The sequence below is a fragment of the Boleophthalmus pectinirostris genome, unplaced genomic scaffold (assembly GCF_026225935.1).
Source record: "Boleophthalmus pectinirostris isolate CB_2022bp ecotype Guang Dong unplaced genomic scaffold, ASM2622593v1 HiC_scaffold_11, whole genome shotgun sequence".
Taxonomy (NCBI): Eukaryota; Metazoa; Chordata; class Actinopteri; order Gobiiformes; family Gobiidae; genus Boleophthalmus; species Boleophthalmus pectinirostris.
In genome coordinates, this window is record NW_026570994.1 from 17,745,131 (window position 1) to 17,762,713 (window position 17,583).

General features: G+C 41.3%; 1 protein-coding gene across 1 annotated transcript in view; it reads left to right on the forward strand.

The window, feature by feature from the left end:
- The window catches only part of LOC110165607 (interleukin-1 receptor accessory protein-like 1), a 347,431-nt gene that overhangs the window by 290,260 nt on the left and 39,588 nt on the right, over positions 1-17,583 (forward strand). Inside the window, exon 6 of the mRNA XM_055167012.1 lies at positions 2,340-2,472. Within this exon, the coding sequence (XP_055022987.1) occupies positions 2,340-2,472 (133 nt within the window). The remainder of the gene's footprint in view (positions 1-2,339; positions 2,473-17,583) is intronic.

Below are 17,583 nucleotides of genomic sequence, written 5' to 3' on the forward strand. Positions count from 1 at the left end.
CTGCTACTACTGCTACTACTACTACTGCTACTACTGCTACTACTACTACTGCTACTACTACTACTACTACTACTACTACTACTACTACTGCTACTACTGCTACTACTGCTACTGCTACTACTACTACTACTACTACTACTACTACTACTACTGCTACTACTACTGCTACTACTGCTACTACTACTACTACTACTACTACTACTACTACTACTACTACTACTGCTACTAACTGCTACTACAACTACTACTACTACTACTACTACTACTACTACTACTACTACTGCTACTACTGCTACTACTACTACTACTACTACTACTACTACTACTGCTACTACTAACTACTACTACTAACTACTGCTACTACTGCTACTACTACTACTACTACTGCTGCTACTACTACTACTACTACTACTACTACTACTACTGCTACTACTACTACTACTACAACTACTACTACTACTCGTGTCCTTTAGTTCGACAGAAGCTGAACCACATTAATAGCGATCTGTTTATCGCGAGCTGTTTTTTTGAGCGCTTAGTTTATGCAAATGAGCCATGTGGTTTTAAGTTTTGTTTCTGTAAAACGTAAACAAATGTGCTCAAAGCTGTGTGGATAAGGAAGACTTGCGGACACAGAAACAAGTCAGTCCACACTCTGAGCCGCCATGCTCGGCGCAAAATCCAGTGTTACACTAAGTAACAATTGACCCTCATCTTTGGTCCACGAAAAGATTGTTTTTACACTTGCAAAATCAGCTGCTGCAACTTCAGGCTTCTTTGTTTTTTCCGCTCACATGATGTCGTGTCGTGACTAGTGTTTCAGGCGGTTTTGCGTTACCGTGTGGACAGGGAACGCTTTGATTGCAGATACAGAAATGATGTGTGTGGACGCAGATCGTGTCCGATACACTGATAAGGTGATACGCGGATTAGTTTTAGTGTAAACGGGGTCTGAAGGACACGACTCAGTGGATTATGAGTGTTTTTTTCTGTGACAGAGGGATGTTCTGCTGATGGTGAGTCTGTTCTGTGCTTTTATCACATTGGAGATGGTTCATATTAAATTTTTCAGAGATTAAACGTCTGCAGGTCGTACACATAGACCGTATACATGAATGGACATATATTCTAGCCTCTTAGCGTTTTGGCGGTGAATTACTTCGTGGCGCATGGAACTACATCAGCGTATCGAACATTTTCAGTGCCGCATCAGATCCGTACTCAGATGAATTCGTGGGAGCTGGCGGCATCAGATCGTTCCGTGTCTGGAGCCGTTTTCCATCGGATTAGTGGCGACGAACACTGTGTCCGCAACGAAAATGACTACTAGTGCGGATGGGGCCTGAAAGAGATCAGAAAAACAGATCGTCATGGCGACTTTTTGAATCTGATCAGTCGAAGCGTCACGACAGTGGAACAAGCCGTAAAATTTAGTTAAATCCAGTTGATAGAAAAACACAGATATCTCCCCTGTGCACAAAGCGCTTACCTTTTCCACGACTTTTACTTGCGCATTAAAATATATGAACAACATCGACACTGTACCGTAAACACACACACACAGGGAGCCCACAAAGCTGCTTCTCGCTTCCTCTTATGTCTCCTCGTCTCCTTGTCTCCTCCCTTAAACGTCCAAGTGCCCTGACATGTGTGTAAACAAATGGGACTCAGCTCCTGTGTTTGACCTGTGACTGTAAAGATAACATCCTGTCTGCCTCTCTCTGTGTCTCCTGTGCTTATCTTCAAATGTGGAAGACAAAACGGTAATAAAACGGCACTACTACAGTCTGGGGTTGAACAAGTATCAACACTATCATATCCTGGCCCTCATTTTTTTAGTCCTGGTTTAGGTTTGGTGCTAGTTAAGTCATCTACATGCTTTTCTTTTTTTCACCAGTAGATAAAACCTGCCCCTCCAGCTGAAGTCATGTAGGTGGCATCTTGTTGTGCGGCTCTGTCAATCTAATTACAGATCGTTTTAAGCTTTAAGTGTCTGTTTAATCCTGTTTTAGCTTCAACATTTGTGTATTTGTTGAGAATCGCCCATAGTTATACACTGATGAGTTTTATTTTCCTGTTATATGCACATTTTGTTGTAGCAGTGGTCCCAATTTTCCATCATTCTGAAACCCATGGATAGGCTCCTTCCCTTTTCTGAAAACGTGGATGCGCCTCTCCACAGATCTGACATGTAGTTTGGCCTGGAGTCTTGAATATCGTGCACACAGTTTACTCACATTTGCTTCCCGTGTTGTTGTTTTGATCTGACGTGTGTAACGTGTTGTGTCATATTCTGTCTCCTGTTTACACTGACCTGTGCTCCACTCTGCCCCCTGCAGGCAGCCCGGTGAACCTGACGTGCAGAGCCTTCTTCGGGTACAGTGGAGACGTCAGCCCCCTCATCTACTGGATGAAGGCGGATAAATACATCGAGGATCTGGACGACGAGAGGGTGCAAGAGACAGACCTCAAGTAAGAACACACTGCGACAACAGATAGTAGAGGTGTAATGGTACAAAAATCACTGCTCAGTATGTACTTCAGTTTTGAGGTCACGGTTCGGTTCATTTTCAGTACAGTATGGGAACAAAAATGCAAAACCATTTGTATGTTTATTAAACCAACAATTAGTTTTAACATTATACAAATGGGAAAATAAAATAAATGCAAAGTGCTGCTTGGTAATACTAAGTTAAACAAAATATTCTCAAATAAGCAACAAATGTTTGAATTATTATACAAAATAAATTCACTGCAAACAGTAAATAAAACTTTTCAAAAAGTAAAGCGCAGCACTAACAGTTCCAGGATGAAATTTTACTCAATCTTCATATTTTTGGCTAGAAAAAACAACTTCAGTCTGTCTGCAGTAAGTGCAGATCTGTGTGGTGGGTGGGGGGGAGCAGTGATTCTGTGCCGGCGAAAGGCAAAAAGTGAGGATCACGTTTTGTGAGGATTCACGTGGTTCTGAGGGACGTAGTCAAGGCGGGGGGCAATTGTTGTCAAGGTGGCCGCTCTAACTATAAAGCGCTGCAGGAAAAACTGCCCCAATCACGACCGAGTTCCTTCGTGAATATAAAAGAGCCGAGCCTTCTGTGTAGCTGCACATGTAGTGGCGAAATGTAAACACACACAAATTGCGCAAACTCACTCATGACAGCCCTGCACCGAACTGAACGCCCCGTACCGAAACGATTCGGCACGAATACATGTACTGTTGCACCACTAACAGATACAATACATCATTCTGAGGCAGGACCACTTTGGAACTCGTTTTGTCCAGATTTTGTCCAGGTTTAGATTTTGATAAAAACAGGTTAAGGCTACAGAGCATATTACAGGTTTTCATGTTTTTGTGATCATTACCTGGTTTGTTGGATTGTGTCTGTGATCAATATTTATAGTATAATTTTTATGGTTCAGTTTCAGTCCCAGGTTAGTCCCAAACACGATTTGACTTTAATATATTTATCACATTTTTGGGACTAAAATATCTTTTTTGGTTTGGCATAAAAAAATAACAGTAGCTCAGGTGGTTGAGCCACTGATGTGAAGGTTGTCGATCTGAATCCCGCTCTGGACATAAACATCAGATCCACTGACCCACAGGTTTGTGAGGCCTGGGTGAGTCCAGTTTCCACAGATGAATGTCATTATGTCCTTGGGCAAGACATTTAACCCCCTCGCCCCCGGTGTCTGTGCACACTGGTGTGTGAATGAGTGTGTGAACGGGTGAGTGGTTCCTTGATCTAAAGAGCTTTGGTGCCTTGAAGGTGGAAAAGTGCTGGATCTTTTTACTATTTATTCTGACAGTCGAAACGGCATCGATCATTAAAAAAAAAAAAACATATTGATTGATCTGTACTTGTTTCCCATGTATTGAGTTTGGAATCAATTAAAAAGTCTTTTGTTGTATTTGTCTTAATTTTCCATTAAGACGTCAGAAGAGGAGTTTATATAAATACTGGTAAAAACTGAAACAAGATTTTATTTTGAAAAGAAAATAATAATTGGCTTTAAACTATTTGGCGTTAAAATTATGATTGTGGTAATTCTAGTCTTTAAATACTGGTTTATGTGGGTTTAGTCCTGGTCTAGTCCTTCTTGGGTTCCCATGTTTTAGTCCTCTTTAAGTTTTGGTCTAGTCTTGGTCAAGTCTTGGTTTAGTCCTGGTTCAGTCTTGGCCTTGTCAAGGTTTAGTCTTGGTTTAGCCCTGATTTAATTCAGGTTTAGTCTTGATTTAGTCCTGTTTCAGTCTTGGTCTGGTCTTGTTTTAGTCCTGGTTTACTGCAGTTTTAGTCACCCGTGGTTTGTCATGAAAGGTCCTAGTTGAGTTCTGGTTTGTGGGTTTAGTTCTCTTCTAGTCTATGTTGGGTTCCCATGATCTAGTCCTGATCTAATCTCGGTTTAGTCCTGGTTCATTCTTGATTTAGTTCTCTGTTAATCCTGGTTTATGGGTTTAGTCCTGGTACTTGTTCAGTCCTGGTTTAGTCTTTGTTTAGTCCTGATTCAGTCATAGTTTAGTCCTTGTTCAGTCCTTGTTAGTCCGGTTTTAGTCTTGATTTAGTCCTTGTTTCAGGTTAGGTCTAGTCTTGGTCCAGTCCTGCTTTAGGCCTGGTTCAGTCTTGGTCTAGTCTTGATTTAGTCCTGGTTCAGTCGTGATTCAGTCATAGTTTAGTCCTTGTTTAGTCCTGATGTAGTCTTTGTTCAGTCCTTGTTTAGTCCTGGTTCAGTCCTGGTTCAGTCCTTATTTAGTCCTGGTTTAGTCCTGGTTCAGTCCTAGTTCAGTCAGCTTTTAGTCAGCTTTTAGTCCAGGTTTAGTCTTGGTCCAGTCCTGATTTAGGCCTGGTTCAGTCCTAGTTTAGTCTTTGTTAAGTCCTGGTTTAGTCCTTGTTCAGTCCTTGTATTAGTCCTGGTTCAGTCCTGGTTTAGTCCTTGTTCAGTCCTTGTATTAGTCCAGGTTCAGTCCTGGTTTAGTCCTTGTTCAGTCCTTGTATTAGTCCAGGTTCAGTCCTGGTTTAGTCATTGTTCAGTCCTTGTTTAGTCCTGGTCTAGTCCTGGTCTAGTCTTTCTTGGGTTCCCATTATATAGTCCTGATCTAATCTTGTTTTAGTCCTGATCTAATCTTGTTTTAGTCCTGATCTAACCTTGGTTTAGTCCTGTATTCATCCTGTTTTTGGGTTTAATCCTGGTCTAGTCTTTCTTGGGTTCCCATTATCTATTCCCGTCCTGTTTTAATTTTCGATTTAGTCTTAATTTAATCTCGGTTTAGTCCTAGTTCAGTCCTGGTCTAGGCTTTCTTTGGTTCCCATGATCTAATCCTGTTTTAGTTTTGATTTAATCCTGATCTAATCTTGGTTTAGTCCTGTATTCATCCTTGTTTTTGGGTTTAATCCTGGTCTAGTCTTTCTTGGGTTCCCATTATCTATTCCCGTCCTGTTTTAATTTTCGATTTAGTCTTAATTTAACCTCGGTTTAGTCCTGGTTCAGTCCTAGTTTAGTCACACTTGTGCTTGTGTTTAGTCGCCGCGTCCCTCGTGTGCAGATTCTTATTAATAAATTACAATATTAAACACTTAAATATTCAAATTCCGAGTGTTTCCAGTGTATCATAAACAGATTGAGACCGGTTAACTGTATTTCCACGGACCCCCACACTCCGGCTGCTAACGGGGTCCTTCTCCCGTCGCTCCCTCAGGAATTACGCCCATGAAATATTGAGTCGGCGTTTAATAATGCAGAAATCTATGCATTCTTTATTACGGACGATATGTATGTATGGACCAGGTGAGCCCCGTGTTTAAAAGGTAACCGCTCCATTTTACATTCATAAAACTCATGAATATTTCACTCCAAACTTGTGCCGGAGTCAAAGGAATAAAATATGAAGTAACGCGTTCGGCCGTTTGATTGGGAAAACAGTAAATTAATAATAGTAAATAATGACTGAGTGTGTTGTAGTGGTGTCGTTTAGAGCGATGGTCTGGTTTAGAGCTGATTTTTTAGTCCGGGTTTAGTCCTGGTTTAGTCCTGGTTTCAGTCCTTGTTCAGTCCTGGTTCAGTCCTGGTTTAGTCCTGGTTTAGTCCTGGTTTAGTCCTAGTCCTGGTTCAGTCCTGGTTTAGTCCTGGTTTAGTCCTGGTTCAGTCCTGGTTTAGTCCTGGTTTAGTCCTGGTTCAGTCCTGGTTAGTCCTTTGTCTGGTTTCTAGTCCTGGTTTAAGTCCTGGTTTAGTCCTGGTTCAGTCCTGGTCAGTCCTGGTTTAGTCCTGGTTTAGTCCTGGTTTAGTCCTGGTTCAGTCCTGGTTCAGTCCTGGTTTAGTAGTCCTGGTTTAGTCCTGGTTCCTGGGTTTAGTCCTGGTTTAGTCCTGGTTTAGTCCTGGTTCAGTCCCAGTTTAGTCCTGGTTCAGTCCTGTTTAGTCCTTGTTCAGTCCTGGTTTAGTCCTGGTTTAGTCCTGGTTCAGTCCTGGTTTAGTCCTGGTTTAGTCCTGGTTTAGTCCTGGTTCAGTCCTGGTTTAGTCCTGGTTTAGTCCTTGTTCAGTCCTGGTTTAGTCCTGGTTTAGTCCTGGTTTAGTCCTGGTTCATAGTCCTGGTTTAGTCCTGGTTTAGTCCTGGTTTAGTCCTGGTAGTCCTGGTTTAGTCCTGGTTTAGTCCTGGTTCAGTCCTGGTTCAGTCCTGGTTTAGTCCTGGTTTAGTCCTGGTTTAGTCCTGGTTTAGTCCTGGTTTAGTCCTGGTTTAGTCCTGGTTTAGTCCTGGTTTAGTCCTCTCGTAGTCTGTTGTTGTGTATCTGATCTCTTCGCGTAATGAACTCAGGTTGATTCGGTTTAATGTGATTGGTCGATTTTTGCAGCTGTAAATGTCAAAGGTCAAAGTGAGCGCGTCCGTCCGTGTGAGGAAATCGATCTGGGTCCACGAGAGCCGCTGCAGTGGAAAATATCTGGACCAATTCTTATCACATTCTCAAACCAGTTTAGATTTTTTTCAGATTTCATTTTTATTATTATTATTATTTTTTTTAATAGATTTATTAAGTGTGATCTGCATGTTTTAGTTTCCTGTTATACTCTTGGTCCAGTCCTGGTCTAGTCTTGGTCCAGTCCTGGTTCAGTCTTGATTTAGTCCTGGATTAGTCTTCTTCTAGTTTTGGTCCAGTCTTGGTCTTAGTCTTGGTTCCAGTCCTGGTTCAGTCTTGGTCCAGTCCTGGTTCAGTCTTGATTTAGTCCTAGTTCAATTTTGGTCCAGTCCTAGTTTAGTCTTGATTTAGTCCTGGTTCAATTTTGGTCCAGTCCTAGTTTAGTCTTGATTTAGTCCTAGTTCAATTTTGGTCCAGTCCTAGTTTAGTCTTGATTTAGTCCTGGTTAAATTTTGGTCCAGTCCTAGTTTAGTCTTGATTTAGTCCTGGTTCAATTTTGGTCCAGTCCTAGTTTAGTCTTGATTTAGTCCTGGTTCAATTTTGGTCCAGTCCTAGTTTAGTCTTGATTTAGTCCTTGTTCAGTCTTCTTCTAGTCTTGGTCCAGTCCTGGTTTAGTCTTGATTTAGTCCTTGTTCAGTCTTCTTCTAGTCTTGGTCCAGTCCTGGTTTAGTCTTGATTTAGTCCTGGTTCAATTTTGGTCCAGTCCTAGTTTAGTCTTGATTTAGTCCTTGTTCAGTCTTCTTCTAGTCTTGGTCCAGTCCTGGTTTAGTCTTGATTTAGTCCTGGTTCAATTTTGGTCCAGTCCTAGTTTAGTCTTGATTTAGTCCTTGTTCAGTCTTCTTCTAGTCTTGGTCCAGTCCTGGTTTAGTCTTGATTTAGTCCTGATTCAGTCTTGGTCCAGTCCTAGATTAGTCTTGATTTAGTCCTGGTTCAATCTTGGTCTAGTCTTTGTTCAGTCCTCGTTTAGTCTTGATTTAGTCCTGGATTAGTCTTCTTCTAGTCTTGGTCCAATCCTGGTTTAGTCTTGATTTAGTCCTGGTTCAATTTTGGTCCAGTCCTAGTTTAGTCTTGATTTAGTCCTTGTTCAGTCTTCTTCTAGTCTTGGTCCAGTCCTGGTTTAGTCTTGATTTAGTCCTGGTTCAATTTTGATCCAGTCCTAGTTTAGTCTTGATTTAGTCCTTGTTCAGTCTTCTTCTAGTCTTGGTCCAGTCCTGGTTTAGTCTTGATTTAGTCCTTGTTCAGTCTTCTTCTAGTCTTGGTCCAGTCCTGGTTTAGTCTTGATTTAGTCCTTGTTCAGTCTTCTTCTAGTCTTGGTCCAGTCCTGGTTTAGTCTTGATTTAGTCCTTGTTCAGTCTTCTTCTAGTCTTGGTCCAGTCCTGGTTTAGTCTTGATTTAGTCCTGGTTCAATTTTGGTCCAGTCCTGGTTTAGTCTTGATTTAGTCCTTGTTCAGTCTTCTTCTAGTCTTGGTCCAGTCCTGGTTTAGTCTTGATTTAGTCCTTGTTCAGTCTTCTTCTAATCTTGGTCCAGTCCTGGTTTAGTCTTGATTTAGTCCTGATTCAGTCTTGGTCCAGTCCTAGATTAGTCTTGATTTAGTCCTTGTTCAGTCTTCTTTTAGTCTTGGTCCAGTCCTGGTTTAGTCTTGATTTAGTCCTGGTTCAATCTTGGTCTAGTCTTTGTTCAGTCCTGGTTTAGTCTTGATTTAGTCCTTGTTCAGTCTTCTTCTAGTCTTGGTCCAGTCCTGGTTTAGTCTTGATTTAGTCCTGGTTCAGTCTTGTTCTAGTTTTGGTCCAGTCCTGGTTTAGTCTTGATTTAGTCCTGGTTCAATCTTGGTCTAGTTTTGGTCTAGTCTTTCTTGGGTCCCATTGTCCTGGTTCAATCTTGGTTTAATTCTGGTTCAGTCCTGGTTCAGTCTTGGTTTAGTTCTGGTTCAGTCCTAGTTTAGTCTTGGTGTAGTCCTGAGTTAGTCCGAGTTTAGTCCTGATTTAGTCTTGGTATAGTCCTAGTTTAGACCTAGTTCAGTCTTGGTATAGGCCTGAGTCAGTCCTAGTTTAGTCTTGGTTCAGTCCTGGTTTAGTCCTGGTTCAGTCCTGGTTTAGACCTGTTTAGCCCTGGTTTAGTCTTGGTTTAATCCTGCTTTTGGATTAAACCTAAAGTCCTGGTTCAGTCTTGGTTTAGTCCTAATCCTAGTGAATAAACTTTGGTTTATTCAGTCTTGGCTGGTCATGGAGGTTCCCGGTTTAGTCTTGTTTCAGTCCTGGTTTAGTCCTTGTTTTTGTCTTGGTCTAGTCTTTCTTTGGTCCCATAGTCCTGGCTCAAGTTTAGTCTTGGCGTAGTCCTAGTTTATGAGACTTTTAACGAGATACGATGAAAACAAAAACCATAAACTCGTATAAATAACACTTTTTTGTCCAAACTTACATAATTCTTTGACTCTATTGTATCACTGTACCTCTTCATCTTTCACATTTTAATAAGCGCGCTCACTGTGATCAAAAATGCCAAGACATTTACTATTGATTGTGGATCGGGCTCCGTTCTCCGTGCAGTGGCCTCCCCGCAGAGCGCCGAGGCTTACGACTGAATAAAACCACAATAATACGCTCGGTAAAGGGCGGCATGCTGGGTAATGTAGTCTCTCCATTAGACAGAAAGTGGGGTGGAAGTGCGGCTCTGTGCGACGGGCCCAGATGAGTTTTGTTTAGTTTATTTCTGAAGATAATGCTTCGATGGAGAGACACGCAGAAATCAATCTTCCATTAAGAGGTCGGTACAGAGGAGTTGTTTTATGCACACGCCGGTGAAACTGAAACAAAAAGATTTTATTTTGGAGGGAAAATAATGAGCTTTTTTTGTATAATTTTGATGTTAGAATTATAATTGAGATCATTCTAGTCTGTTAATACTGGTTTATGTGGGTTTAGTCCTGGTCTTGTCACTTTTGGTCCCCATATAGTCCTGGTTCAGTCCTGGTATAGTCCTGAGTTAGTCCTAGTTTAGTCCTGGTTCAGTCCTAGTTTAGTCTTGGTATAGTCCTGAGTTAGTCCTAGTTTAGTCCTGGTTCAGTCCTAGTTTAGTCTTGGTATAGTCCTGAGTTAGTCTTGGTTTAGTTCTGGTTCAGTCCTAGTTTAGTCTTAGTGTAGTCCTGAGTTAGTCCTGGTTCAGTCTTGGTATAGTCCAGAGTTAGTCCTATGTTTAGTTCTGGTTCAGTCTTGATTTAGTTCTGGTTCAGTCTTGATTTAGTTCTGGTTCAGTCTTAGTTTAGTCTTAATGTAGTCCTAACTTAGTCCTAGTTTTGTCCTGGTTCAGTCTTGGTTTAGTTCTCGTTCGGTCCTAGTTTAGTCTTGGTGTAGTCCTGAGTTAGTCCTAGTTTAGTCTTGATTCAGTCTTGGTCTAGTCCTGGTTCAGTCCTACTTTAGTCCTGGTTCGGTCTTGGTTTAGTTCTGGTTCAGTCCTAGTTTAGTCTTGGTATAGTCCTGAGTTAGTCCTAGTTTAGTCCTGGTTTAGTCTTGGTATATTCCTGAGTTAGTCCTAGTTTAGTTCTGGTTCAGTCCTAGTTTAGACCTGGTTCAGTCTTGGTGTAGTCCTGTACTAATCCTGGTTTATGTGGTTTTAGTCTTGGTCTAGTCCTTCTTGGGTCCCATAGACCTGGTTCAGTCTTGGATTAGTTCTGGCTCAGTCCAAGTTTATTCCTGTATTAATCCTGGTTTCTGTAGATTTAGTCCTGGTCTAGACCCTCTTAACCCCATAGTCCTGGTTCAGTTTTGGTTTAGTCTTGGTCTAATCCTGGTTCAGTGCTGCTTTAGTCTTGGTTTAATCTGGTTAAAACACTTTTTTGTTGAAGTAATTTGAATAACCCTGATAATAAAATACAAAAAAACCCTAAAAAAAGTAAATAAAAATATAGGCAGCTCAACGGGTCTCGTACTATATCTTTGTAAACCTGCGTGGGGCCTTTTATCTCTCTATTCTCCGCGTACAACGAACACAAACTCATATGATGGAAAGGTCACCAACGAGCGCGCTGACAGGGCTAGCACTAGCGTTAGCCGCCCTATCCGTGACCTGGCATTTGCGCTGCTCGTTATTAGCCCGCTAGCTAGCTCCGCGTCCGCGTCTTTGCCTCCCTTTCCTCTCGCGTGAAGGACACTTAGCCAATTAGCGCCGCAGGGTACGGGCGAAAATATGAAAAAAACGAACAAGAACTCCGTGTACGTTTATGCTTTTAAGTGACAACAGATGAAGCCGGCGGCCCTGAGATGCGAGGTGGCGTAGTAAGGAGAGTGTCGCTGTGTTGTATTTGTTTTATTTGAGTACCTCTTGCTCTTTGCGTAGCTTTGAAATGTAAATTAATCCATGCGCTGGAGTATTCCCCAGAGTTCCGCAGCTAATACATGAAATAGAGCCGTTGGCATAGTGTTTTACTGTTCAGATCTGACTGTACCTGCTGTAAAATGGAGGTAAAAAGAGTCCTAGTCCCATGGAAACTTAATATATAGTTTAACGTGGGAGTCTATATATGTCAAGTCTCTGCTCCTAGTCTTCACCTCTCCTCTCCTCTCCCTTTTTTATTAGTTTATTAGGTAATTCTTAGTCTGGCCAGTAGATGGCAGCAGAAAACACAGGTGAGCTGGTGTGGCGCTGAACTCAGGTGTGCAGACAGGCAAACCAAACCAAACCAAACCAGGAATGTGAAAGGAAAACACAGAGACATGTGGGTTTTTTCGGAAGGTTCAATGCGTGTCCTAAAAAGAAGCACAGGAGATGGAGAATCTGAGAGAACAGGCCACTTTATTTCAGCATTTCCATTGAGAGAGATTCAAGTTGATTACCAAGTACAACTGCCACCCCGGACGACGTCTCTGACCAACTCAAAATCAGGGGTAGCTTTATACTACATCTTGACAAAACATTAACTTGTTGATTTAGCATATACAGCAAGAAAATGAACAATACTGCTGACCCAGTGCACCTTATCATGGGTGGGAACATGCCACGGGGTCCACATATGTCAGTTTTTCTGCTTCGTGGAACTCAAAGTCCAGAAAAACATATTCTTTATGGCACTCCAAGTACAGAAAAAACATGTTATATAGACCTATAGATAGTCATACGTGTTTTCCACCCTGTTGTCATTCCAAAGTCCATAATATTGGGTGAATTAGCATGACCAACACATAATATTTCCCACAGACACTAGAGGTGAGTAAATTTGAATTTGAAAATATTTGTTTGGAGGATAAGCCCCTTGAGATTTCTCGCCATCTCATTTTCAAGGGGGTCCTCATAAATTCAATGACAAAAGATAGATACAGTAGGGCAGACAGTAAAATACATAAATTCAAATAAGCATCAAAACAACAAAATCAACACAACCACAAACATACACACTCGCACTAACTCACGCTTGACTGTATATAATAAAACAAATTTGAAAGAAAAAATAATAATAATAATAATAATAATAATAAAAGTAAATAAAAATTTACCTGCAAAATTAGTTTTTAAGTTTAGTTAAAACTGTGAAATGGTGTTAAAACCCATGTAAAAGTAATGTCTTAATAAGTAAAATGAGAAGCCTAAGTTAGATTTAAATGCAACTGGCTGATTTATTTTATGAAATGACCCAATTTAAGTTAAAAAGTAGATTAATAAATAAATTAAATTTCAGATCTTAAAATGTTAATAAAGCTAAATTTAATAATTAAATCATTTGATTGACAATTGGCATTTGATTATTGATATCAATCTTGGTTTAGTTCTGGCTCACTCCAAGTTTATTCCTGCATTAATCCTGGTTTATATATTTATTCTTAGTCTAGTCCCTCTTAACCCCGTAGTTCTGGTTCAGTTTTGGTTTAGTTCTGGCTCAGTCCAGGTTTAGTCCTGGTTTAGTCCTGGTTTAGTCTTGGTTTAGTTCTGGTTTATTCCTATATTAATTCTGGTTTATGTAGGTTTAGTCCTGGTCTAGTCCTTCTTGGATTCCATAGTCCTGGTTCAGTTCAGGTTCAGTTCTGGCTCAGTCCAAGTTTATTCCTGGTTTAGTTCTGTATTAATCCTGGTTTCTGTAGGTTTAGTCCTGATCTAGTCTTTCTTATGTCCCATAGTCCTGGTTCAGTTTTGGTTTAGTTCTGGCTCAGTCCAGGTTTATTCCTGGTTTAGTCCGGTATTAATTCTGGTTTATAGGTTTAGTCTTGGTCTAGTCCCTCTTAACCCCATAGTCTTGGTTCAGGTTTAGTTTAGTTCTGGTCCGGTCATGGTTTAGTCATGGGTCACATTCACATTAATTTATATGGGTTTAGTCCTGGTCTAATCCTGGTTCAGTCTCGCTTTAGTCTTGGTTTAATCAGAATTTAATTGACGAAAACAAGTTTATAACATCACAAAAAGGCGTGACATGGACTCTTTAAGTACTCTGGAGCTGCCACTACATTTCTCTCTTTGTATTCTGAACAAAGGGAAGCGTATCACACAGAAATCCAGCTCGCGTTTGAGTTTTGACAATAAAAATACGCTTCTGTTGACTCTCGCCTCTTGTGAGCTCGATGGAGGATGACAAGTTTGGTCCAGACAAAAGGAGCTGTCAGGTCACACTCACACACACAGATCAGTGTGTTTGGACACAAGGCTGCGCAGAGGACAACACAAAGAAGAAACGGCAAAACACACACACGACTCAAGGGCACCAGCCTGCAGCCAATCTGATCTGCTCCGGCACTACAAGATTTGAGGGTTTATGGAGGAGTAAAAGTAGTACCAGTGTAGGAGTTGGTGTTGGAGTGGTTGATGTTGGCGTAGGAGTGGTTGGTGTAAGCGTAGGAGTGATTTGGCGTAGGACTAGGAGTAGTTGCCGTTGGCGTAGGAGTGGTTGGTGTAAGCGTAGGAGTGTTTGGCGTAGGACTAGGAGTGGTTGGTGTAAGCGTAGGAGTGTTTGGCGTAGGACTAGGAGTAGTTGCCGTTGACGTGCAAGTGGTTGGTGTAGTACTAGGAGTGGTTGGTGTAAGCGTAGGAGTGTTTGGCGTAGGACTAGGAGTAGTTGCCGTTGGCGTAGGAGTGGTTGGTGTAAGCGTAGGAGTGTTTGGCGTAGGACTAGGAGTGGTTTGGTGTACGCGTAGGAGTGGTTGGCGTAGTACTAGGAGTGGTTGGTGTATGCGTAGGAGTATTTGGCGTAGGACTAGGAGTAGTTGCCGTTGGCGTAGGAGTGGTTGGTGTTGGCACACGAGTGGTTGACGTGCAAGTGGTTGGTGTAGTACTAGGAGTGGTTGGTGTACGCGTAGGAGTGGTTTGCGCTGGCATAGGAGCAGTTGGCGAAGGAGTGGTTGGCGTTGGCATTCAAGTGGTTGGCGTAGGAGTGGATGGCGTATAAGTGTTTGGCGTACAAGTGTTTAGCAATGGCGTACAAGTGGATGGTGTAGGAGTTTTGGCGTACAAGTGTTTGGAGTACAAGTGTTTGGCATTACTTGTGTTTGGCGTACGACTGTTTGCCATACAAGTGGTTGGCGTATGAGTGGTTGACGTACGAGTGGTTGGCATTGGCGTTGGAGTGGTTGGTGTATGAGTTGATGGCGTACGAGTGTTTGGCGTACGAGTGTTTGGCGTACGAGTGTTTGGCGTACAAGTGTTTGGCGTACGAGTGTTTTGGCGTACGAGTGTTTGGCGTGGCGTACGACTGTTTGGCGTACAAGTGTTTGTAGTACAAGTGTTTGGCGTACAAGTGGTTGGTGTAGGAGTGTTTGGCGTACGAGTAGTTGGTATAGGTTGGCGTAGTACAACCAGTTTCAGTAGTACTAGTGTTTGGCCACAAGGTGACACACAAAATCCAATCTGCTTTGTTAATTTATGTAGTATAGGAGAAGTTGGCCTATTTACAAATATATATATGTATATTCTGTAGTAGTACTAGTAGTAGGTTTGACAGTAAGTCAAAGTTGAAATAGTACTAATAGTAGTTGCCTTTGTAGTATTACTAGGAGTAGGTTTATAGTTGTATTTGTAGTAGCTTTTGCAGTAGGCCTAGTAGTTGTAGTTGCAGTAGTAGTAGTACCAGTTGTCACAGCAGTAGTAGTACTTGTATTTAGCCCAAGATGAACTGCAGGACAATTTGAGGAACTATAATACAAATTGGTGGAGTAGTAGTGGAAGTAGTAGTAGTTGCAGTATCACTACAAGTAGGCCTACAGTTGCTTTTGTAGTATTTTTTGTAGTTGCAGCAGTAGAAGTGTTTGGCACAAGGCAACGTTTCCGCTTTGTCATTATTATTTGTCAGAAAATAGTATAACATAGCCCCTTTAAAACAGATGTGTGTGTGTGTATTCTGTTTTTAAAATATCCACAATCGCAGTATTTCAAACTAGCGTCGCTAATGATGCATGAAGCTAATCGCGGCGCTACACCGGCACATTCATCAGGAGCTAGCCGCCGGGCGCTAGCATACGACACACTCATGTAATTGTATTTGATCAATGGCTACACAGGCTAAGATGCTAACGAGATAGAGTGTAACATTAGCTTACATTAGCGTAGCATGGTGGCAGTTAAAGATGGCGTTGTGCTTTGGAAGGAGGGAATTAGTTTTATCGAGCGATGAAGGAACATTAAAGGTGATAATTATGGACTTGTGAAGACTAGAGTCATTATCGAGGAGAAGAAGAAGAGAGGAGAAACTATTATTTACAGGGTATGGGTTTGTTTATGGAAGAGTAAACTTTTTTTATTTTGCAAAGAATGAATCACAATTTGAGATCATTCTAAAGGCGCTAGTACTGATTTTTAGTGTCTTAAAAACTTGAAAAACAGATTTAGTTCCTTTTTAAACAGTTTGCAGTAGTCCAAAGTTATTCCTCGCCTTCCTTTACCTTATGAATTTAGAGCGTCCTAATTATTCAAGCACTTTTCACAGCTTCGAGAAACCAGAGCGGAGTTTTGCCTTCATAATAAAGCTAATAACTAGCATGCTAACAGCGCACTTTTTGATTCAGGCAATCAGGCTGTTTTGAATTAGACGCAGACAGTACACAGTGAACTTGTTTTGACTTCAAGAGCTGCTTATACGATATATCTGTACTCAGGCAAGACAAACTTTGCTCAAATACACCGCGAACTAAATGAGGTACAGGGCCACCATCTTGGTACTGTAGTTGTTGTATAAAAAATAGATTTAAATCCATAAGCAGTGGTGGATGAAGTATTCAATTTGATGCGGGAGTATTCGTCGCGAGAGTATTTGTTGTGGGAGTATTTGTTGCGGGAGTATTTGTTGCGGGAGTATTCGTTGCGGGAGTATGTGTTGTAGGAATATTCATTACGGAAGTATTTGTCGCAGGAGTATTCATCGTGGGAGTATTTGTTGCGAGAGTATTCGCTGTGGGAGTGTTTGCTGCAGGAGTATTTGCTGTGGGAGTATTCGCTGTAGGAGTGTTTGTCACGGGAGTATTCGCTGCGGGAGTATACGTTGTGGGAGTATTCGTTGCGAGAGTATTTGTCGCGGGAGTATTCGTTGTGGGAGTATTTGTTGTAGGAATATTCATTGCGGGAGTATTTGTCGCAGGAGTATTCATCGTGGGAGTATTCGTTGCGAGAGTATTCGCTGCGGGAGTATTTGTTGCGGGAGTATTCGCTGCGGGAGTATACGTTGTAGGAGTATTTGTTGTTGGAGTATTCATCGTGGGAGTATTCGTTGCGAGAGTATTCGCTGCGGGAGTATTTGTTGCGGGAGTATTCGCTGCGGAGTATACGTTGTGGAGTATTTGTTGTTGGAGTATTTGTTGCAGGAGGATTCATTCCGGGAGTATTTGTTGCTGTAGCATTCATCGTGGGAGTATTTGTTGCGGAAGTACTCACTGCGGGAGTATTCGTCACGGGAGTATATATGAGAATTTTTTTGAGATTTTTAGAACAAATAAAGGATGAAATTTTGTGATTTTGATCATGGGTTTGGCAGATTTTAAGTGATTCATTTGATTTGTTAATTTTTCTAGCTGTTCTGTGGTTTCATGTGTTTGGTTTGCTCAAAGTTAGAACTCAAATTAAATCAGCAGGTTTCAAATCAAAGCAAAATCCTTTTACTTTTCACTTTAAATCTAACAAGTAGTGGAGCAGAACGTACAAAAGCTCTCAAATGTTCTGAAGTAAAAGTAAAAAAGTATTCACTCTAAAGCACAGATGCCTAAAGTATTGCACTTTTACTGGTTAATTTAAGCGATTAATTTGATGATTTTTCTAGGTTTTGTGTTAAGTTGGAACATTAACTTAAATTAAATGCACTAAAAATAAGCCTCAGCCTTTTCAGCAGGTCTCAAATGAAAGCAAAATCCTTTTACTTTTCAGTCCAGATCTAACATGCAGTGTAATAGAAAGTACAAATACCTCCTCTCAAATGTAGTAAATGTTCTTTAGTAAAGTATAGATATTTAAAAATGGTACTTTATTGTGTACTTCATTACCTTTCTCCAGTGTCCGTGGGTGATCTAGAGTCTCGAGTTGAAGAGTCAAAGCTCAAAGTTGGAGTGAGAAACAGAAGCACGTGTGAAGGTCACGCTGTGTGGTTGGGAGTTGTATATTGTAGACACAAAGTCAGACTCCTGGGGCCAAAGCTCTGTCAGAAAATCCATATTTTATTAAACAAGTCAATAGTGTTCTTATGACTTCAGAGCGCCCCCAGACTCAGCTCTCCACTCT